Source organism: Nicotiana tabacum, chromosome 14 (genome assembly GCF_000715075.1).
Source record: "Nicotiana tabacum cultivar K326 chromosome 14, ASM71507v2, whole genome shotgun sequence".
Lineage (NCBI taxonomy): Eukaryota > Viridiplantae > Streptophyta > Magnoliopsida > Solanales > Solanaceae > Nicotiana > Nicotiana tabacum.
In genome coordinates this window covers 14,874,358-14,899,571 of record NC_134093.1, presented here as the reverse complement: position 1 = coordinate 14,899,571, position 25,214 = coordinate 14,874,358, and the positions used below count along the sequence as shown (strand labels likewise).

The window sequence follows — 25,214 nt, the reverse complement described above, 5'->3', positions numbered from 1 at the left end:
CTTAATTGAAGATGTATTTTTTATTTATATTTTTTTGTATATTTTATGTGTTAATTCAATATATATATATATATATATATATATATATATATATATATATATATATATATATATATATATATATATATATATATATATATATATATATATATATATATATATATATATATATATATATATATATATATATTTTATATGTGTTAATTCAATGTATATTTTTTATATATAAGTTTTGTATATATTAACATATACTATTATCGAAATAAGATCTTTATGTTAAGAAAGGAAGAAAGAGGAAAGAGAAAAACTTAAGAAAGTTAAAAAGAAAACGAATGGAACAAATTTAGAAAATATATTGGTTTCGGCAGAAAATAAAATTAAGAAGATGAAGAAAAAGAAGGTAAGCTAATAGATAAAGAGAAGAAAAGAAAGACATGATTTTTGTACAAAGAATTATTGACTTTCCACTTCAAATTGCTTATGTTTAGGGATTAGTAATTAATATTCCTATTTTAATCGAACTGTGTGCTACAAATATAAATATTTTCCAATCACTTAAGAAAGATAATTAAAAAGAAAACGAATAGAACAAATTTAGAAAATATATTGGCGTCGGCAGAAAATAAAATTAAGAAGATGAAGAAAAAGAAGGAAAGCTAATAGATAAAGAGAGAAAAAAAAGCATGATTTTTGTACAAAGAATTATTGACTTTCCATTCAAATTGCTTATGTTTAGAGATTAATAATCAATATTCCTATTTTAATGGAACTGTGTGCTACAAATATAAATATTTTCCTGCCACAACTGTAATTTGGATTTCATGCTACGAATTTGTTATATTTTTTTTAAATTGTGACAGTTATGTAAAGTTTCCTTTTTTTTTTGTCTCGCCCATAAAAGTATTTTGAGCCCAAACTAAAAACTAGTTCTAAAGCAGAACTAGGCTAGTTCTAAAAGACTAAAACAATCGAAATCATTTTGCCTCTTCTCCAAAGGCAAGAAACCATACGTTCCATTAGAGCAAAAACCCCAATTAGCTCAAACCCTATCAACTTCTTAGAGTATAATATATATTTTTTTGTTTATTTTTTAGGACTCTTGACTGTAATGTCTACTTGTAAAAAGTTGGTGATAATTCTTATGCAGAGTGCAATATGATATGCATTTTATCTTTTTGATGTTTTTGCGTTGGCAGAAGAAATATTATTTGAAAAGTTCAATTACTATAGTTACATGGTTGTGTAAATTGTGACTATTTCACTGTCTCCGAATGCGATTGCAATGGACACTACTAAACATGAGAAAGTAAGGAGAATTGAGTAGGGATGGTTGATTAAAGTTTCCATTAGTTTTGTAGAACTGAAATTGGAACCATACAACCTATTGACTAACATATTTGAGGTCAACGCTAAAAAATAAAAAAAATAAAAACACGGTTATTATTGGTAAAATCGTATTTAGGACTAAAGAAATATTTGGACCACAAATTTATTGGAAAAAAAGTTCGAAGAACCCGAGAAAAATCGAGATTGAAAAAACCGACTTTTGTTGGTTTGATTTGGTCTATAAATTTAATAACCTGATACAATTGGTTTGGTTTGGTAATTGTAAAATTCGGATCAATGACCCGCCTAAAGTTACTTGGACTGAGATGAGCTAGGTCAAGATGGACTAAAATTTGGGTCATAACTCAATCTGCCCAACTCTTATCAAGCTTTAATTAATGTGTGTTATTTTCTTATTAATTGTTTAATTATCCAATAAGAATTTTTTTTTTATGGTCATATATAATATATCAAATAAAAAAAGAATTATTTTAAGATATTTTAGCAAAATTACTCATGTATCAATATGGAATAAAAATCAGCCCAATTTTAAATGGGATGGGTCAAGATGGGGTGAATTCAATGGGCGGGTCAATAACTAGCCCAACCTTGAATGGATTGGACGAGTCATTTGGGCTTGGGCCAAATTTGACAGCCCGACACGATACTTTGGGGGATGATCTTCTGATAACATTTTGTAGTTGGTCCATAATCTTGGAATTGCAAGATGGACCTATATCTAGTCTTGGACCAACACTATTTGCCAATAATCTGTGCTCCAAACTAGTTTCCATTATACTCATTAGCAGTAGACAAAAAAGACTTGGCATAACAGTGCATGTTTCAATATTTTTGAAGCTTCAGCATGTGATACATCAGAAAAATCCTCTGCTATCATCAGAAATTCAATTATTAACTATGATTAGATCTTGTAATGCAACAATGCAGAAGTTCCATCTAGACCTTTTTGACGAAAGTAATCAGTGTAGTCTTTCACTGTAGTTGCACGATATTTTGGAGGATTATCTTCTGACAATAATTCGGTAATTGGTCCATAAAGCCTAGAAGATGGTTATGGACCGGTGTAGAAGAAGCATGCAACTGATATTCTTGGTCCAACTTTGTTTGCCAATACTATGTGCTCAACACTTATGTACTTATCATTTGATATGAGCTGAAAAACCACCAACAATAAGCCCAATTAGTTTCAGTGCCAAATAGCAACGAAGCTAGAAATTTTGCAAAAGGTGTTCGAGGTTTAATATATATTTATTAATATACTAGCCTGTAGAAGATCTCCAATGTTCACGACAAGAGCACCGGGTGTAGGAGGAACATCAACCCTCAGAATGTTTATTGGTGCCTATCGTTAGTCCTGGCTGAGGGCATGCTGGATAGTAATGTCCCAAAATACCGAGCAATTTCAGAGCAATCCATATTTTTGAGATGACAACGATCGAGACCAAGACCTTCTGATAATAGTTCAAGTAAGGAGCAGCCTAATTTCATTACATGCTTAGAATAGTCCAGTAGTATTTCCCTGCAGCAATTTCAGTAAAATTAGTGAAACAGCACATATCAATATTTACAAAATAGAAATTATATGCTCATTTGGCTCTCAGGGACCAGACTTCTAGTTAAACTTTCTTAGTTTCCCAACAGTATCCATAAAAAAACTCACATTAAGCATAAATTAATTGCAAGGAATCACATAACAATGCCAAAATTTTCATGGTTTATTCTTAACTTTTGTGGAAGGAGAGTATTGAAGTAACGGTACAGTTGTCTCCGTGTGACCTATAGGTCACGGGTTCGAGCCGTGGAAGCAGTCATTACTGCTTACATTAGGGTAGATTGTCTACGTCACACTCGTTGGGTTGCGACCCTTCCCTGGACCCTGCGTGATGCCTTGTGCACCGGGCTGCCTTTTTCTTATTCTTGACTTTTGTCAAAACAGAAAACACAGTTTTTAGCATAAACTAATTTCAAGGAAGCACATAGCAATGCCAACATTTTCTTGGTTTATTTCTTGATTTGTGTCAGAACAGAACACATATTTTGTTACTAGGTAAAGAACTGAAATAGTTTCGTTTTCTAAGTCATGCTCAGAACATACCTGTTTGCTGTTGGCAATTCTTCTGGACTAGGAGGAGTAGGAGCCATCAAACAGAAAAGTGAGTCCCTCCAATTTGCTGCTGGAACAGAAGGACTATACAAATCAAAATTACTAGTATAAATCACCTTTTTCGGACCATCTCGAGTGTAATACTGTTTCTTAACATCAATATCTTGCTCAAAAAATCGTCGTGTTCCTTGCAACATTTCTTCCAGGACGGATATTTGAATGCCATGATTAACCACTTGGAAGAAACCCCATGTCTCCGATGCATCTCGTACTTTTTCCACAATCTCTTTATGCTTTATTGGATCTTCATCAATTCCTTCAAGATCTATAACTGGAAAAATGCACTGTGTTTCACAGGTTTCCGAGGAGTCTGTCCTGTTTTTTGGTGGTAAAATGAATATTTGAGGCACCTCAGTAATTCCAGCATCAACAAGTCCTTTGACACCAGCCTTTGTATCATCAAAGGCTTTTAACTCACTCATTTTGTCATAACTTTTCTGGATTTTGGCCTGAATATCATCAGTACTAGAGACTACCACCTTCTTTGCTAGGATACAACAACAACAACAAACCCAGTGTAATCCTACAAGTAGGGTTTGAGGAGGGTAGTGCGTACGCAGACCTTACCCCTACCTTGAAGGTAGAGAGGCTGTTTCCGATAGACCCTCGATTCAAGAAAGACGAATCTTCTTTGCTTGGATGTTATGAACAATTAGAGTGCCTGAGTCTCTTAGAACCTAATGGGAAGCATTTGGATATCAAAAATACTACTACTTCTATATGCAAAACACTATCTTTTCTGTCCACAAAAAAATAAGAGGTTATAAACTAGGAGATTGACATGATAAGCTTTAAATGGTTGATGAGTTTTACTGCAAAATATTCTAAGATAGATATGGAGAATTTCTCAAAATGAGGAAAGACAAGAGGAGAAGGGAGCTTGGCGTAACTAATAAAGTTGTTGTCAAGTGATCAGGAGGTCACGGGTTCGAGTCATGAAAACAGGCTCTTGCAGAAATGCAGGGTAAAGCTACGTGCAATAGAACCTTATGGTCCGACCCGTCCCTGGATCCTACGTATAGTGTATCGTCCCTTTTTTTTTTGAGGAAAGACAAGAGGAAGAAAACATTTAGATATCTGCTCATACCTCATAGTGGTTAGAGTTATTTTCAAAGAGCCATTAACTTAGACTCTTGGACACTTAGAATTCGGACCACAATTGTCATCATCACTAATTCATACCAATAAACTAGCTATTTCAGCAGAAGAAAACAAAAAGATTAGTTAATCATTTTTAGTCCCTTTCTTTGTTACTGTCTGAACCCACTGTCACTCCCCCTCTCCCCAAAACCCAACAACAACGACATATTCGGTGTATTTCCACAAGTGGGGTTTGGGGAGGATAATATGTACGCAGTCCTTACCCCTACCTTGAGGATGTAGAGAGACTGTTTCCGGAAGACCCTCGGCTCAATAAACATATAGTGTTGCTTATGGAAGGTAGATAAGCAGAACAAAACAAATATTTTCATTACTCTTAGTTATTTGTAGTCATTGAGCTAGTTTCCATTTACAGTAGGCACAACACATTAATGACTATGAATCACCAAAGTTTAAGAGTACAGCATATGTGAGTTTGTTTTCTCATAAAATAGTCTAATTTAATTATGAAATTAAGGGCAACCTTGCACTTCTATCTCCATGATTAACACCGCGAATCGTCAAATGGTGACATGCTGAACTGAATCTAGAAAAGAAATAGATGAACTCCAGTATCCTTTCTATTAAAACTAAGAAATGGATTCTTTTTGTTTAAAAGCTGCTAGTGTATTTGGTTACCCTCATAATCGAATAACAATTAAATTTGTATGTGATTTTAAGGATATGCGGATTAATTTGACACAAAGTGATAAATTAAGTTGCAATTGAAATAAACGATGACAAAATAAATTTAAACTATACGAATTGGATAATTTCAGTCTTGGAAGGTCAGTCACCCTCAAACCGGATGCACTTCGATCGGTATCAAGATACAGAAGAATAAAAGCTTAAAGAGAAAAATACTAATTTATTGCTTTTGAGTGCGCGTTACAATCTGTTTTATGCATTACCAGACCCTCTTTATATAGTAGAGGAGTCCTACTTTAGGTACAATTTTATAAAAGGTACAAAATCTCTTAATTTACTGATTGTCGGTTCCTTATTGATACGTGCCGAGATTCCCGCCGTAATATCCGACCGGTCACGAATATTTCAGTCTTCTGTTGGCTATGTTAATAATGTTTCTTCGAGCTCGTTCGAGGCTAGGATCGATTCCGGGATCACGGCCTCGATATTCTCGATGGCAGGCGTTCTGCCCCCGGGTTCTAGCTCGATGGGACTTGGGGTCGATCTTCAGTCCTTTATTGTCATGTCTCGAGCCTGGCTCACCATGTCGGAGGCTAGGATGCAACACGAATTCGATTTCGACCTTATACAGATAGTCCCATCGTTTTTCGGAGAGTAGACGACGAGAAACGTCATGAGCTTCCGACTCTTACTTCGATACCCCGTGACAGAAACGACAAGACAAACAAAACGTCTAGTCAGTCAAGTATTAACGGCATTAAATGCATGTCAGTCGCCGATCGGCCATTCCTGGATGCGAACCGCCGCTGAAATACTATAAATACCTCTACCTTTGTTCATTTTAACTTTACATTCAAACCTTCTACCCCCGTATCTTTGAAATTTCAATACTTTCTAGCAATTATACTCTAGTTTATTTGAGATCTTTTGCAAAAACTTTTGTACATCTCTATCTCAAGCCAACAAGTGCACACCTTCAACTTCCTTTCTTTCTTTATTTTTCCTCCATTTTTTAAAGAAATGTCGAAGACTTCAAAAATCGTTCCCAAAAAAGAAACACCTTCTACTTTGCGGTCGGCTACTGAGGCCGAAGAAACTGTTTCGCATACTGCCATCGATGAACCAGTATCGAAACTCCCTTTGAAAATGTTCATCCCCGGAGGATGCTCAGTAACCGTCGATTTTAAGGTCGAAAAACCTTCCTCCGTACATGGACAGTGTGAGTAGGTCTCAAGGTACATATGCTCGATCACCGAAGAAGTCCTTCCTATGGTCCGAAAAGATTGCAATTGGGCCGGTAAGGGCATAGTGATCCCTGACCTCGATGAAACCATCACCACCCATGTCGAGGGATACCAAAGTGTTTATATTTATCCCTTTACATTAGGCCCGATGGACCCGATCATCGTTGAATTCTGCAAGAGGTACGAGGTATGCCTCGGTCAGATTTATCCTTCGCTCTAGAGGATCGTGATCCTCCTTTGGTTCTTCGTGAGCAGAATCGATGGCTTCTCGTTCACCGTCGACCATCTCCTATACTTGTACAGTCCCCGAATCTTCTGGGGGGGACTGATAAAGCTCATGCGCCTGGCCAACAAAGCCTCGTTCTCGAGTATTGATGAAGGCCGAGATCAAGGCTGGCAAGGCCGTTATGTCCGAGTGAGAATTTCGGACTTGATCCTAGCTGAGCGTATGCCGTTCCCCGAGAAGTGGAATACATCACGTAAGTATAATTTTGCTTTCAAAATTTGATTTTACGCTTTTTTCCTTCCTTCTTATCGGTGCTTTGTAGTGGTGCAGTTGTTGCTCGGGTCCCGAATGCGGTCCCTCGACTCAAGGAGTGGGTCGAGGGCATCGTATCACAAATTTCCTATTCTGAGCGCTCATGGCGCGAGCTTTCGAAGGGCCGTTGGGAGGCCCGTTCTCATGGTGAGATTCCTTTCCTTTGTAATATTTGGGCTCCTTTTGTGTCATTAAGTTCTCACTTGTTTTATTTCTTTTCGCAGGTTTATCCAAGGATGTCAAACTGAGGCCTCCAGCTGGTAGCGAGGACTTACCTACCGAGTCCCCTGCTCCGAGACAGGCCTAAGAGAAGAAAAGAAAGAGGGCTCCGAGTTCTCCAAGCTCGGAGAAGAAGAAAACAAGAAGAAGGTTGGTGCACAAGTCTAAAGAAAGTACCAGCGCCCGAGCACCATCCTCGAACTCACTCTATTGGCTTAGAGACAAGTCCGAAGAAGAAAGAGAAGCCTTTGATCTGGTAGCCCGCGAGCCGTCGCAGCTCAAGTGGCAAGGGGCCTCCGAACCAGAGAGAAGCGAGGTTGGTTTGCCTCAAGCTAGGGAGGCTAATGAAGAGGCCGTGGACGGGTCTCCCCGGGATGGCAATGCCCCAAATGAAGTACTCGGTGTGATATACATCACCGAGTCGCCCTCGTTCACCGAGTCCATGTATAACGAGGCCCAAACAGTGAAAGAACGCCCCAACGAGGGGGGCCATGGGGCGGATGACCCCTTCCGCGGCTTTTTTGATGGCGTAGATTTTACCGCCATGGAGGACGTCACCGGATTGGGTGACATAGAGGTGCAAAAGAAGAGTCCATCTTCAGGAACAAGCGGGCCTTCCTCAAACCCGAAACTGATCAACCGGTTCTCGGCTCCGAGCATGGATCCTGACCAGAAGCGATCCATTGTCATCTCTATTCCGGAGGATGCCCGGGCCCTCTCCGCCCCCGTAGGGGTGGCCAGTTACCTTTGGTGTCTGCTGACCGAGGAAAACCAAGTCAAGATGAACGAGGTATATGCGCCTTGCCTGTTCAACAAAGCATAACAGGCGCTAAACCGGGTAACTTCAGATATTTCTTGATGACTCTAATTTGTACTTAAACTAATTCATGGATAACCCTAATATTTTTCTTTGTGTCTGTAGGCCTCGGTGCTTCATCATGAAATTTTTCTTCGATATCGGAACAAGCTAAACCAGCTTGAAGCCGAGGTCCGAGTTCTCACTGAGAAGAGAGATACTTACAAACTTCTCAGTGAGCAGCATGAAGGGGAGGCTAAGAGACTCCGAGCTGAGTTGGAGGTGGCCCGGAAGGAGCATGCCGACCTGGTTGAATAGGTAAAAAAATTTGAAGTTAGTGACGATGAGCTAGACTCGGTGACTAATAGTCGGAATCCGCAGGTCCAACAGAAGATCGATCGGATCGACCAACTCCGAGCTGAGATGGATGTAATCAAGGCCGAGGCCGAAGAATAGAGAGGCAAGATGGACTGCCTAGCCTCGAAACAAGAGACTGCTTGGGTGCAGCTGACTTCGGCTGAGGTCCAGCTTCGAGCGGCAAAGGAAAAGGCCGAGGTACGGGCCCAAAAGGTTGAGGAGCTCCAATCCCATCTAAGCTCGACCGTCTCTGATAGACAAACTCTTGCCAAGGAGCTTAAAAAGGGCCAAGTCGGTGGTCGTGGTGGTTAAAGCCGATGATGACGCGATGGTGGCCCAATATAAGGCCTATGCCGAGGCGGCCCAGGATCGACTGAAGGATATCGTCGAGCACACGAAGCGGCAATCCCGAAGGTAGGCCCTCGAGGAAATTCATGCTCGGGATTTCGACTTATCGGCCAAAATTGAGAGTGCTAAGGGGCTCGAAGCGAGGCCAAGAAGTTGGCGTATCCCGAGGATGAAGAAGACTCCGAGGGTTCGAGCGGATCTAAGGGTGGGGGAGACTCCAAAGACCTTGGCGGCGAGGCGGGCTCCGGTGAAGACCAGGCCGTTTAAGTGCCTTGTACATTTTCATTTTCTTTTTTGTTTTTTGTGTTTTTGTACCTTTGTACTTTTTGTCAAGGCCATTTGGCCTTTGTAAAGACTATATATATAATACAAGGCTTCTTTTTTCCCTTCGACAATTTCTAAGTTTGTTTTCCTTTGCTTTATTCTTTATATTTGTGAAGATCGAAATGCCTTAGCATGAAATAGTTAGGTCATGTTCGGAGGTTCGAACAGGCCTTGCCTTCGATATTATTTTGTTTAAGGTATCGTGGGGGTTCGGTGTGACTGAAAACCTTTCCCCAAAGTACTTATAATGTTTTAGATTATAGTTTGCCGAGGGTAGCCTTTAGAACCGGTTTAGAAATTTTGAAGGCCTTGTTTTTTGTTACGGGTCTCGGACGTCTCCGAGCCATTTTAATATGGTTGTAGCCTTTTTAGTTCGGGTATTTCTTAGTGGGCTTGTTACCCCGAGTTATCCGGGCTTGCCTAAGATAACAGTCCCCGAGTGGGGATGGTCGTAGCCTTTCAAGTTCGGGCACTGCCTAATAGGTCTTGTGCCCCCGGGCTTTGATAGCCCGGGTCGTCCGAGTTTGTCTTTGGATGGCAGTCCCCGAGTGAGCACGATCCTTTGAACCCAGATAAAGGCGGCCCTTGGGCTCGATATCTTTAGGGGATCGAATGTAGGAAATTCCTTAAGAGGAAAAGATTTTTAAGGGACAAGATATTTATCTGCAAGGTAGAAACTTCTTTTTATTAATGTGCATAATATATACGATTACACATGTGTACAAGCTTCATGTTAGGGCTCGAGCAGTCTATGTGGTCATGGCTCATTCGACCGTTTGGCCCTTACAGTAAATCCTATCGATCGAGCCGAGACTATTCGTTCACAAAGTTTCTTTCCTTGCTAAAATCATTGTCTGAGGGTGATGCCCCCCCAGTGTTGGAGGCCGATCATAGAGAAGCCTCGAACACTGTTGTTGTTTTCTTCAACTATGGTTCGTATCTAGCCTTCAATTCTTAGTTAGCACGATTTACTGTTGCCTCGTTAAAACCCTTGCCGAAAAACCATTTGGGACAAAACCGATTTAAGGGAAAAAGAGTGCAACGCGTTCTTTCAGACCTAAAAATTGTATAGTTCTTTGACGGTTGCCTGCAAGTGTTAGTTCTAAATGCAAATAATTAAAAGGAATGAATGGGGTCATACCTTAGCAATAGTATCGCTTCAAGTGAGTTACATTCCAGTTGTTCGGTAGTCATTCACCGTTCATTGCTCTGAGTTTGTACGATCCTTTTCCGGTGATCTCGATAATTTGATATGGTCCTTCCCAGTTCGGCCCCAGCTTCCATTCGTTCGGGTTCTGGGTGCTTAGTATGACTTTTCTTAACACTAAGTCCCCGACACTGAAGTGTCGAAGATTGGCCCTTCGATTGTAATACCTCTCGATTCGCTGTTTTTAGGCGGCCAATCGGACAAGGGCGGCTTCGCACCTTTCATCTTATAGCTCCAGGCTCGTATTCATGGCCTCGTCGTTTGATTCCTTGGTTGCATATTGTAACCTGAGACTTGGTTCTCCGACTTCGAGCAGTATTAGAGATTCGGTGCTGTAAACTAGCGAGAACGGGGTGTACCCGGTACTAGACTTCGAGGTCGTGCAATATGCCCATAGGACTTCGGGCAGGATTTCCTTCCATTTTCCTTTGGCAACGGTTAACCTTTTTTTTAGGTTTTGGAGTATGGTTTTGTTGGTCGATTCTGCTTGATTGTTCCCACTAGGGTGGTAGGGCGTTAATAGGATCTTTTTCATCTTATGGTCTTCGAGAAACTTGTTTATTTTGCTACCGATGAACTATTTCCCATTGTCGCATACGATCTCGGCCGGCACTCCAAACCGACATATGATATGGTCCCAAATGAAATCGATGACTTCATTCTCCCTGACCTTCTCGTATGCCTGGGCTTCCACCCACTTAGAAAAATAGTTAGTCATAAATAATATAAATTGAGCCTTACCGGGTTCCCAAAGAAGGAGGCCAACGATGTCCATCCCCCATTTCATGAACGGCCATGGTGACAAAACTGAATGCAGCAGCTCCCCGGGTTGATGAATCATCGGAGCATGTCTTTGACATTCATCACATTTTGGTACGGACTCCTTCGTGTTCTTGTCCATGTCGATCCAGTAGTAGCCGGCTCTGATTATCTTTCGAACCAATGATTTTGTGCCTGAATGATTTTCGCAGGTGCCTTTGTGAATTTCCCTCAGAACGTACTCGGTATCTCCTGGTCCTAGACATATCGCAAGTGGGCCATCGAATGTTTTTCTGAACAGGGTTCCATCTTCGGACAAGCTAAACCGGGCAGCCTTCGTACGCAGGGCCCTCAATTCTTTTGGATCCGAGGGAAGTTTTTCGGTCTTCAGATATTCTACATATTTGTTTCTCCAGTCCCAAGTCAGGCTCGTTGAGTTTATCTCGGCGTGGACTTCTTCCACTACCGATCTCATGAGTTGTACGACCGCCCCCAAATTGAACTTATCGTCCTCGACCGATGACCCCAGGTTAGCAAGGGCATCGGCCTAACTGTTTTGATTCCGAGGTACGTGTTGTAGAGTCCACTCCTTGAATCGATGTAATGTTACCTGCAACTTATCCAGGTACCTTTGCATTTGTTCCTCTCTAACCTCGAACGTCCCATTAACTTGGTTCATCACGAGGAAGGAGTCGCACTTAGCTTTGATCACCTTCGCCCCCAAGCTTTTGGCTAGTTCGAGACCTGTAATCATGGCCTCATATTCGGCCTCATTGTTAGTAAATTTTACAGTCCTAATAGAGTGTTTAACTACATTTCTTGTTGGTGGCTTCAACATAATGCCAAGTCTGGATCCTTTTGTGTTCGAGGCGCCGTCCGTAAAGAGGGTCCAGATCCCTGAAGACGTCCCCGAGTTCACCAACAACTCTCTTTCGACCTCGGGTATTAGGGACGGCGTAAAGTCATCCACAAAGTCTGCCAAAATTTGAGATTTAATGGCAGTCCGGGGTCGATATTCAATATCATACCCGCTGATCTCCGCAACTCATTTGGCCAATCGCCCCGAGAGTTCGGGTTTATGCATTATATTTCGTAATGGGTAAGTAGTCACAACACATATGGGATGACATTGAAAATATGGCTTCAGCTTCCTAAAGGCGCATAGCAAAGCGAGCGCCAGCTTTTCTAGGTGAGGGTACCTAGTTTCGGCCTCGCCAAGGGTTCTACTAACATAGTAAATTGGAAATTGCATACCTTTCTCTTCTCGGACCAGGACTCTACATACCGCTATCTCCAATACTACCAAGTACATGTATAGTTGTTCGTGTGTCTTCGGTATGTGGAGCAGAGGTGGGCTCGATAGATACCGCTTGAGTTCCTCCAAGGCCCGTTGGCACTCCAGTGTCCATGAGAAGTTATTCTTCTTCTTCAATAGTGAGAACAATTAGTGGCTCTTGTTAGAGAACCTCGAGATGAATTGCCCCAGGGCGACTATACGTCCGGTTAATAGTTGCACGGCCTTCACGTTGTCCACAATCATGATATCTTCGATGGCTTTGATCTTTTCGGGATTGATCTCGATTCCCCGATTGGATACCATGAATCCGAGGAATTTACCGGATCCAACTCCAAATGTACATTTCTCCGGGTTCAGCTTCATATTATACTTCTTTAATATGCTGAAGGTTTCCTACAAATGTTTCAAATGGTCCTCTGTTCACAGGGTCTTAACCAACATATCGTCAATGTAACCTCCACTGATTTTCCTATTTGTTACTCGAACATCTGGTTTACTAGGCGTTGGTAAGTGGCACTGGTATTTTTTAATCCAAATGGCATCCCGTTATAGCAGTAAGTGTCATACTTAGTGATGAAGGAGGTGTTTTCCTGATCGCCCGGGTTCATCCTTATTTGGTTGTACCCGAAGTAGGCATTAAGAAAACTGAGGATCTCATGGCCGACCGTGGCATCGATCATGCGATCGATGTTGGGCAAAGGGAAGGGAGTCCTTGGGACATGCCTTATTCAAATCCTTATAGTCCACACACATTCTTAATCTATTCCCTTTTTTAGGGACTACCACTATGTTCGCTAACCAATCCGGGTATTTAACTTCCCAAATGGACCCTATTTTAAGGAGTTTAGATACCTCATCCTTGATAAAAGTATGTTTGACCTCAGACTAGGGTCTCCTCTTCTGCTTGACCGGGTGGAACTTCGGGTCTAGGCTTAGTGTTATGCCCCGAAATCGAGGAGCATGACCGACACTCAACCGAGTAAACTCTGTCGAGCAAGCCTAATTTACATTAACCTCTCATCACTACTCATGCATGATTTACCATACCATAATAAGATATTGACTTTCATATTAAATACTCTTGGCTCAATGGCCCATACTTTCTTTCTCGTGGTGGTTACGCAGCTCTATAAATAGCTGTAAATACTGTGAACATAAATACATGAAAAAACTCAAATCTTTAATTACATGACCCACAGTATACATGGAGCTTCTATGACAATAGATACCTAAATACATAAAATGAACTAGACCCAAACACCCACTAGAACTGTAGCGGGCTCACCATAAGTTGAGTAGTGAAGAAGATCCCTATCAAAGATCCATATCATCCTATAGAAGTATACTTGCATCTATTAAAAGATGCAGCGCCTCCGACAAAAGGGACGTGAGTACATGTGGAATAGTACTCGTATGTAAGGCAGTCAAAACAACATATGAAAATACGGTAACTCAAAAGAGAGGCAAATAAAGTACATCCAGTAACTACGAAACATCCTATAGAATCACATTTCAAGTCTTATTATACTTGCATCATTCTAAACTTCTTTTAGGATCAACTGAGCCATATGAACTATACGTGGAATACATAATATAATGTAATTGTAACAACATGTACAAACAAGGCCAATGACAGTGGCACCTTCCTCTCTTATTTTACACATATACATTTCATAGACCGTCCTTAGTGTTCACATGTCATATTATACACCTATGCGTCTCATAAACCGTTCACAGTATCACCTATACAATATACGTGTGTGTTTCATAGACCGTTCATAGTGTTTACATACACAATACAAATACACCTATTCAAGGGCTTAAAATTCAACATGAATATGATGAATCATGGTAACAGTAAAAGGGCTTAGATAACCATCAACGTCGAGCCAATTTACTAAGTGCTTCCATTAATCATTTATAGATATTAATTCGGGGATCCTCTATAACCACCTTCACACAAAACGGCCCTCCGCCTCACCACAATAAATGCGGGTAGAGGTGTATCACGATACCACAATCCCAACACAAAGCGGCCCTACCGCCTCACCCCAATATATGCGGGTGGAGGTGTGTCACAATACCACAATCCCTACACAAAGCGGACCTACTGCCTCACCCCAATATATGTGCGGGTGGAGGTGTATCACAATACCACAATCCCTACACAAAGTGGCCCTACCGCCTCACCCCAATATATACGGGTGGAGGTGTATCACAATACCACAATCTCAACACAAAGCGGCCCTACCTTCTCACCCCAACATATGCGGGTGGAGGTGTATCACAATACCACAATCCCAACATAAAGCGGCCCTACCGCCTCACCCCAATATATGCGGGTGGAGGTGTATAAAAATACCACAATCCCTACATAAAGTGGCCCTACCGCCTCACCCCAATATATGCGGGTGGAGGTGTATCACAATACCGCAATCCCTACACAAACCGGCCCTACCGCCTCACCCCAATATATGCGGGTGGAGGTGTATCACAATACCACAATCCCTACACAAAGCGGCCCTACCGCCTCACTCCAATATATGCGAGTGGAGGTGTATCATAATACCACAATCCCTACACAAAGAGGCCCTACCGCCTCACCCCAATATATGCGGGTGGAGGTGTATCACAATACCACAATCCCTACACAAAGCGTCCCTACCGCCTCACCCCAATATATGCGGGTGGAGGTATATCACAATACCACAATCCCAACACAAACCGGCCCTACCGCCTCACCCCAATATATGCGGGTGGAGGTGTATCATAATACCATAATCCCAACACAAAGCGGCCCTACCGCCTCACCTCAATATATGCGGGTGAAGGTGTATCCCAATCACAATACCATATATAAATTCAAAGCGACATAGTTTGTCATTACATTTAAGGTTGTAATTTCCCATATTATTGGAATACTTAATGTTCATGCTCATTATGGAGAAACGCAGCTCATTACATTAGCACATGCATGGTAAATCAATAAGTCAATTTCAATGGCACATGAGCCCAATTTCTTTCCTTAAGGTTCATCATCATTTAGCATCGGACATCTCCCTTTCATCTCATTATTCACTCACTTGACATCTTAAGGCCATTGTCTAGATTCATGACTCTTGGGGACTTAACAATCGAAGTCATTTACACACATTATTTCAGAAGCATACAACTATAGTTGAAACCATTGGGACATACAACACTTCATAATTCTCTTTTAGGCAACGGCCACATTTCATGTTCATACTATCACTTCACAATTACTTTCAACTACTTATAACATCATTATTTCATTGGCTCTCTTGGCCATTCATATGATTCTTATTTCATGGCACATTGGTCGTATTTCATATTCCACACTTTCATATCTTTCCTTTCATGGATCATCATCATAAATATCAACAAATACAACATTTCGGAAATCACAACTTTAGGTTCATTAGTAATAAAAACTTTAGACACAATGGATTTCTTTCCAGAAAATGGAATAAAATGATTGGCAATCGAAGCACAAGTTAAAATCATAAACAAGTAGCACATTATTTATTCTTGAAATATTTTTTTCCAAAAAGGACAATACACAATTTCCACTCACGAATATGTAAGAATGCAAAACACATTGAAAATACTCACTAAACATAGCATTAGCTAAAACAACCACATATGGGCATCACTTGAGTTTATAAGCTTTTAGGCAATTCTATTTTCAAAGTCAATTTTAGAATAGTTGAATCAAAGCTCATTTCATAATCTTTCTCACATCATCTCATTTCATTGGTACCATTGGCCACACTTTATATCTCCAATTTACTTATTTCACTTCCAACCATCTTCATAGGTTATCAACAATAAGACATTTTCAATCAACACTTTAGGTACACATTTGAGCAATTAAGAGTCTTACGCACATTGAGACTTCTTACACAATTTGGCATAATAGCCTTCACTTGAAACACTACTTGGAGTCATAACATTTTTATACCCAACTCATGCTTTGAACACATTTCCGAAGGATAACATCATATGATAAGAACATCCGGAATACATTTTGAGCATATACCTTTCAACACAAAGCTTATTCGGAATAGTTGATTTATAAAGAATAACTCTGGACTTACAAGAATATCATGGAATTCAATTCTAGGAAAGAAGTTTAACCAACATACCTCGCTTTGAGCTTTTCTTAAATTACTACAACGTTCCAGAAATTCTAGCAATCTAAATCTATTTTGAGACATAACAAAATTGAACCATAATTAGGAATACATTCATAGTCTCAGCTCATTTGAGCATTTTATCAAACACTAGGTGTGCAAATTTAACTACAAGGTTCTTCTACAAGATTTATTTCACTCCACAACCCAATCCTTACTTATTTGAGCTCAACAATCTTCCCACAAACCTTATTGGTACAAGCATATATAAATAATACTCTTACACCCAAGAATCATACTCCTAATCAACCATTTTCTACCCAAATCCGAAATTGAATACTAGGGTATGAAACCTTACCTCTTGAGTGAAGATCTTGTGAGATTTCCTTGTTGGATTTCAAGGCTTGAACAAGATCTTGATGAATAAAGTACTCCATCTACTTCCTCTCTCTAGAACACTCTCACTTCTCTCTAAAATATCAGGTTTTAGGTCAAAAATGACTTAACCCATATCTCTACCCGGCCTTGGGGGTATTAAATGAGCTCCTACGTGCGCGGCCACACACCTGGTCAAGTGGCCGCGCATCTGGCCGCGCACCTGAGGCAGAAACTCTCAAATATGCGCGGCCGCGCATATGACACAGGTCCAGTAAATTGGCCATAACTTTCTGTATACATATCCAAATGACAAATGGTTTGATGCGTTGGAAACTAGATTCAAAGGGCTTTAATTTTATAGATAGATCACCACCTAAGTCATTATATTAAGGGAGTTCTATTCATTTGAATTCGGGTCTTGTGCCAATTGAAACATCATTTCCACTTAATGTGTCCAACTTGTTCCACACAAGTTCTTGCCAATTCCAAAACTCCTTAGTATGTTCCAACACACCTTAAACATACATTATCAATTCAATATGATGTGACTCTATCCCATAGGTCTCATTTAATAATCAAATATATTATTCCCAAATACCGTTGACGCACTTTAAAATCTTAAATCATTAGAAAGTTTTTACGGGGCCTTACACTTAGGTTGAGAGTGGTTATTTCCAGCGGGATCCCTGTCATATCAAGGTGGGACCAAGCAAAACAATCTTCGTTAGCTATAAGAAATTCAATGAGTTTTTTTCTGAGCTCGGGGTTTAACCCCGTTCCCAGGTATACCTTTCGATCAGGCAAGTACTCAATTAGTACGACTTGCTTCGGTTCCTCGACCGTTGATTTTGTAGCGTCGGAATCGTCGGGGGCTATGAACGATCTGGGGACTCCGTAGTCGTCGTCCTTGTCTACCCCTTGTTCTTTCGACTATGTCGAGGTTAATATCGGTGATTGCTATTTGGCCCCGTCTTTGACCATCCGATTCGGATCCTCCGATGTTGAGAGTGTGGATGCCGGGATCACCTCATCGACCGCGAACATCTCCTTGGCGGTCGGTTGTTCCCCATAAACTGTTTTGATTCCTCCGGGTGTTAGGAATTTCAGCACCTGGTGCAGTGTCGAAGGTATTGTTGTCATATTGTGGATCCATGGCCTCTCAAACAAAGCATTGTATCTCATATCCCCTTCGATTACATAGAACTTGGCTTCCTGTACGGTTCTGGCGACGGTCACCAGTAATGTTATCTCCCCTTTAGTGGTCTCGCATACAATGTTGAAGCTCGTTAAGGACTCGGACCGCAGGTACGATCTGATCTTATAGGTCGAGTTGTTCCACGACCCTCGATCTGATGATGTTGGCTGAGCTACCTGGATCAATTAACACATACTTAATTCGAGATTTATTTAGGAGTACCGATATTACCAGTGCATCATTGTGGAGCTGCACGATACCCTCAGTGTCTTCGTAGTTGAAAGACAAGGTCCTTCCGGTACGTAATCCCATTCTGTTTTTCCCTTATGATGGATACTTTGGTGCGCTTCAGCATTGGCCCCTGGGGAAGGACGACCCCATCGATGATCATGTTAATGACGTGCTGAGGCTCCACCTGCTCGGTCTGCTTATTAGAATCCATGTTCCTAAAGTGATTCTTGGCCCGATCACTCAGGAACTCTCGAAGATGTCCGTTGTTGAATAATAGGGCCACCTCTTCTCTTAATTGTCGGCAGTCTTCTGTTCTGTGGCCATGAGTGTCATGATATTTACACATTAGGTTAAGATCCCTTTGGGTTGGATCGAACTGTAAAGGTCTAGGCCATTTGATATCTTTGATGCGTCCGATGGCAGATACGATAGCGGTGGCATCGACGTTAAAGTTGTACTCTGATAATCTTGGCGCTTCTTTAGGCCCGATGGGCCTGTCAAAGCTGTTTTTGCTCATGAGTCCTCGGTTGCTCTGACCTTGGTCATTTCCCCTTTCATTTCTCATAGGGTTCTGCCCAGACCCACTGCTTTTTCGGTCTCCATTGTACGGCTGATACCAATCTCTGTTTGATCTCGGTTCACGATCGATATCTCTCTTGACTCTGTCGATGGTTATGACGGGATACACGGACCCTGAAGGGGCCCCAAGCTGATCATCTTCGACCCTGATTTTCGATTGATACCGGTTATGGACATCGGCCCAAGTGACAGCCGGATATTCTACCAAGTTTTGTTTCAACTGATGTGAAGACAACGAGCTCTGAATGTTGAGTCCTTGGGTGAAAGCCTGAACGGCCCAATCATCTACGACCGGTGGCAGGTCCATCCGTTACATTTGAAAATGGGATATGAATTCTCTAAGCATCTCATTATCCTTATGTTTTTCCTTGAAAAGGTGTGACTTCCTGGTCTCGACCTTAATAGCCCTAGCGTGTGCTTTTACGAAGAAATCTGCAAGCATAATAAAAGAGTCAATAGAATTAGGAGGTAAATTGGGATACCATAACATAGCTCCTTTTGACAGGGTCTCCCCGAACTTTTTCAACAATACATAATCGATCTCATCATCCTCCAAGTCGTTCCCTTTGATGGCACATGTGTAGGAGGTCACATGCTCATTTGGGTCGGTCGTTCCGTTGTACTTAGGAATCTCGGGCATGCGGAACTTCTTAGGGATCGGCTTTGGAGCCGCGCTCGAAGAAAAAGGTTTTTGAACGAACTTCTTGGAATACAGGCCTTTCAATATCGGCGGTGCTCCTGGAATTTGGTCGACCCTAGAATTGTAGGTTTCCACATTTTTGTCATTAGCTTCGTTTTTCTTCTCCCCTGATTCTACCAGTTTTGTCAGATCCTTGAGCATCTTTATGATCTCGGGGTTAGTCCCCGATTCGTTTTCATTCGACTTTTCTGCGACTGGTTCATCCCTGCGGGTGACTTCCCGGGACGGATCGGGTTCAATTCTGTTCGGTGCACAGCTTTGGTTCTGTAACTGGGCTATCGCTGCCTGTTAAACTTGAGCCTGCAACATTTCGAAGATCACCCGTAAATTGATCTCGTCTCCTCCAATATTTTGTGTATTTTGGGCTGCCGATTGGGCTCCACCACGGATGCTATTCTCGAGGTCGGTAGGCAGATTTATGTTGATGGCCACATGCGAGTTAGCATCAATCGGGTCCGCGACCGGAATTCTGCTGGGATCAACGGGCGATACCTCATCACTGGGCACTATGTTGTTATTTTTACCGTGATGGCCGGACTCATCGTCAACATGTAAGGGTGTTGACTGAGAGTTTGACATTTTGAGATTTAACATGAAATTAGACACTTCAAAGAACAAGTGTAAAGTAGTGTGTGTTATGGAAATTTCTATCAAATAACTACTATTATCCTTAGCCCCACGGTGGGCGCCAAACTGTTTACCCTCAAAATCGGATAACAATTGAATTTGTATGTGATTTTGAGGATATGCGGATTAACTTGACACAAAGTGATAAATTAAGTTGCAATTGAAATAAACGATGACAAAATAAATTCAAACCGCACGAATTGGAGAATTTCAGTCTTGGAAGGTCAGTCACCCTCAAACCGGATGCACTTCGATCGGTATCAAGATACAGAAGAATAAGAGCTTAAAGAAAAAAATAATAATGTATTACTTTTGAATGCGCGTTATAATCTGTTTTATGAATTATCAGACCCCCTTTATATAGTAGAGGAGTCCTACTTTAGGTATAATTCTATAAAAGGTAAAAAAATCTCTTGATTTACTAATTGCCAGTTCCTTATTGATACGTGCCGAGATTTTCGACCGGTCACGGATATTTTGGTCTTATGTTGGCTATGCTAACAATGTTTCTTCAAGCTCGTTTGAGTCTAGGATCGATTTCGGGATCACGGCCTCGATATTCTCGAAGGCAGGCGTTCTGCCCTCGGGTTCTAGCCCGGTGGGATTTGGGGTCGATCTTCAGTCCTTTATTGTCATGTCTCGAGCCTGGCTCACCATGTCGGAGGCTAGGATGCACCACGAGTTCGATTTCGACCGTATACAATATTAGCAATCATCCATGATAGCATGACTAGAAAGCATATAGTAATATGGAAGTTTAATAAGAAATGCTTCTAATTTTCTATAATTGATGAGATTTTCAAGTGTTATACTGCTTGTAAACCTTGTAGCTTGAGTAGATCGCTAGAACAAATTCTAACAAAAACTTAGCAAGGCATTTGGCAACATCTATAGATAATTGGTTATAGTATATTTATTCGCTAATTGTACATCATAAGTTCAATTTTGAGCTCTGATAGCATTCGACTAAATTTCTCCATTTCTAGGATAGGATCTTGTAATGCATCAAAGCAGAAGTTCCATCAAAGCCTTTACTGCGGAAGAAGTCTGTATATTCTTTCACTGTGGTTGCACAATACTATGGCGGATTACATTCTGATAACAATTCCTTAATTGGTCCGTAAATCTTGGAAGAGGGAAATGCACCTGTGCTGAAGAAGCTTGGGACTGATATTCTTGGACCTACTTTATTTGACAATACTCTATGCTCAACACTTCGGTACTTGTCATTTGATATGAGCTGAAAAAATATCAAAAGTTAAGCACATTTTGTCTCAGTACCAAGACAATGTATTATGATTAAATTATCAATCACATTAACATGTATTGAATTATGTGACCGTTTCATCTAAAAGCTTAAGTATTATTAGTAAAAAAATTCTAACCTGCAGCATATCTCCAATATTCACCACTAAAGCACCGGATGTAGGAGGAACATCAATCCACTGATTTTGGTGAAGAACTTGTAGACCTCCTATATCATCTTGCAAAAGCACTGTCATAAAAACACAGTCCGAATGCTTTCTGGTTCCTATAGTGAGATCCGGCTGAGGACATGCTGGATAGTAATGGTGTCCAATTGATAGCCCCTCAGCAATGTTCATATTTTTAAGATGCCAAGAATTGAGACCGAGACCCTCAGACAATAATTCGAATAATGAGTAGCCTAATTTCATCATATGCTTAGAAAAATCCATTAAAATCTCCCTGCAAAAAAATTATAAAACATTGATAAAGCTGCAGATACAAATTAGTCTACTCAATTAGTTTTCAGCAACTTCACTTCCTGTAAAAAGTTGTTATTTTCCATATTGTCCACCAAAATTCACATTTTAACATAAAGCAGCTGCAATGACAGCACATTAGATACTAATACTTTGTCATGATGTATTCTTGATTTTTGTTACATTTGAACATCAGGGGTGGATCGAATACACCTTCTATGGATTCAGCGAATTCAGCAATTTTTTCTTCATACCCTATATAGGTGTTAATAAATCTACTACTAAATAAGTACAAATAATAGACTTGGAACCTAGTAAATCAAATGGACTGTGATAAATCCCGAACTTGAACCCATAAAAGTTTAAATCTAGGATCTGTTTCTAGCCCTGTACTGAACATAACTAGATACTAAAAAGTAAGCAAATTTGGTTGGTCTTTTGTAAAAGAATATTTTCTTTCTGATTCATGTTAGAACATACCTGCAAGCTGTTGGCAATTCTTCTGGACTAGGAGGATTAGGAGCCATAACACAATAAAGTGAGTCTCTCCAGCTTGCTGCTGGAACAGATTTGCTATACAGATCAAAATTGCTAACATGTGCCACTTTTTTTGTATTATCTCGAGTATAATATCGTTTCTTAATCTCAATATCTTGCTCGAAAAATCGCCGAGCTCCTTGTAACATTTCTTCAAGGATAGGTAATGGAATTCCATGATTGAGCACTTGAAAAAATCCCCATGTCTCTGATGCATCTCGAACTTTATCAACAATTTCTTTATGCTTGATTGGATGATCAATGCCTTCAAGATCTATTACTGGAAAAATTAACTTTTTCTCAGTGGAGTTTGAGGAGTTGTGTATGCTTTCTTGTGGATGAATGAATATCCGGGGTACTTTAGTAATTCCAGCATCAACAACCCCTTTGACACCAGCTTTTGTGTCATCAAATGCTTTTAATTCACTCTGTCTATCATAATTTTGTTGAAATGTAGCCTCAACTTCTTCACCACTGGAGAAACCCATCTTTGTTTCTTGTTTTTTCGTGTTTTCGTTGAAACTGTAAATACAAGTTACTTTGAAAGTGTATGCAGGTAAGATTTTTAGATGCAGCAAATATTTGAATGTCACAATCACTCCGGTAATCGGGTGCACTAAGCTTTTGTTATGCGCGTGATCCTGCGGTGGAGGGGAAGGGGGCGGAGAGCACAAGGGTCTATTGTACGCAGACTTACTATACATTTCTGCTAGAGTCTATGCGCGTGATCCTAGGATGGAGGTGAAGGAGCGAGAAAGCACACACGCATCCATACATTTGTGCAAAAGACCGGTGAGGTGAAAAAGTTCCCACTCTTGGAACACCAGAAGAAAGCTAAGTAAACTTTAAAAATATAAGAATTTACATTTTATAAATAAAAAAGAAAAAGGAACCACTATCTCCCCGACCACACAAAGGTAATAGAGATGCCAGCTTTCACTAGGACCACCTTTGGTCACTTTCAGAAATTGAATATGAATAAAAGTGCAGTGACTTTGTGTGGTTATACTTTGAGTTATAATTATTTGAGGCCCTTTTATGTAAAAACTAAATAGAACATATAAAATATATCATAATCAAAATCAGGTAGGAGTGAGCAAGAACAGAAATAGTCATTCTTGGTTGAATAAATTGTTATTCTCTTGGTTTAGTATGTTTGTTAATCACTGCTAGATTTTAACTTTATGTCCAATAATGAGATATGAAAAGATCAGGTTCTGCCTTCTGATAACTGCAGTAGTCATTCCAGCATTCACTACAAAACGTCACTACTGGCTATAATATTAATATAACATCTTTTCTACTTAAGGTTCACATATAGGCTATTTCCTCAATAGTTAAATCGAAAAATATTGAGAAAACTACCCTCTATAGTCCCTCAAATTTTTAATAGCTCATGTTTTTGCCCATTAACACAAAATGGTCCTCCGGCCCAAACATATTACATCCAATAACCCGAAATATCTATTTTGTATATTTTTTGTATAGTGACAGTCTATTTTGTATATTTTTTGTATAGTGACAGTTTATTTTGTATAGTGACAGTATATTTTGTATATTTTTTTGTATAGTGACAGTCTATTTAGTATATATTTTGTATAGTAATAGTCTATTTTATATATATTTTTTATAATGACAGTCTATTGTATATAAATTGCATAGTGACAGTCTATTTAGTATATTTTTGTATAGTGACAGTCTATTTAGTATATTTTTTGTATAATGACAGTCTATTTTTGTATATATTTTGTATAGTGACAGTCTATTGTATATAAATTGTATAGTGACAGTCTAGTTTTGTATAGTGACAGTATATTTTGTATATATATTTTGTAATATACCAATATTCAAAAGAAATGCTCTCCGGTCTAATACATAATCTAAAATGATTTTTAAATATTGGTGAAGATGGTGCGCATTCTGGAGGTACTTGGAATGAATGAAAAGATAGGGAGACAGAATCTAAGAATCTGGAGAAGCCGTCGTCTGCTGCTAATTCCGACCCAACTGGACGGAATAGCCAATTTCTGTCAAGAACGGAATCATTTTCTGGTGCGTCATCGGTAGGTTCTCCAGCTAAACTCCAGAGTAAGGTTGCAGAAACTTCCATCAAGATCAATGAAGCTGCAAAAATATGGCATTACAAGGATCTTTCTGGTAAAATACAGGGTCCATTTTTCTATGGTCCAGTTGCGTAAATGGAGCAATACGACGGTCGTCAGGTGAAGGCGGTCCCCTCGGGAGTGGATCACGACGGAGGGCGTTGATTGGTGGTTCAATACGGAGGTTGTGCTTGCGACGGCGACGTTCGGCAGTTGCTTCTTCGGCTGAGGAAAATGCGTATGATCGCTGAGGGAGAAGGAAGTTAGGGTTTTGAGTGGCAGTGGCGTTGGGCTAGCCTTTTAATTAGTTTTGGGCGGTTAATTGTATGATTTATTTTGCGGCTAGCTATTGTCGTTAGTGTTAGTTTTTCCCGGATGGCTACAAATGAAATTTGCTCAAAAATATTACCAACACTAAGTTTGAGGATTAGAAAACCAGCAAACCACCCCCCCCCCCCTCCCAAATAAAATAATACAGTGTTTGGTTTGAGGGATTAAGAAAAATTACCTTGGTATGACTAATGCAACGTTTGTTTGGCCATAAAGAAAAAATATAATCTCCGCTCAACAAATGTGGCATTTGGTTGACGCCTGACGGT

General features: G+C 40.3%; 1 protein-coding gene and 1 pseudogene across 1 annotated transcript; both read right to left on the bottom strand.

The window, feature by feature from the left end:
- Positions 1 to 2,098: 2,098 nt before the first annotated feature.
- On the bottom strand, positions 2,099 to 4,644 carry LOC107759788 (1-aminocyclopropane-1-carboxylate oxidase homolog; annotated as a pseudogene).
- A 16,477-nt stretch (positions 4,645 to 21,121) lies between these two features.
- LOC107763723 (1-aminocyclopropane-1-carboxylate oxidase homolog) lies at positions 21,122 to 23,385 on the bottom strand. The gene is made up of 3 exons (XM_016582215.2): positions 22,457 to 23,385; positions 21,638 to 21,959; positions 21,122 to 21,492 (listed from the first exon to the last, which is right to left on the bottom strand). Exons 1-3 carry the CDS (start codon positions 23,215 to 23,217, stop codon positions 21,331 to 21,333), a joined length of 1,245 nt encoding a protein of 414 aa, XP_016437701.1. The 5' UTR covers positions 23,218 to 23,385; the 3' UTR covers positions 21,122 to 21,330.
- Between the last annotated feature and the right edge of the window lie 1,829 nt (positions 23,386 to 25,214).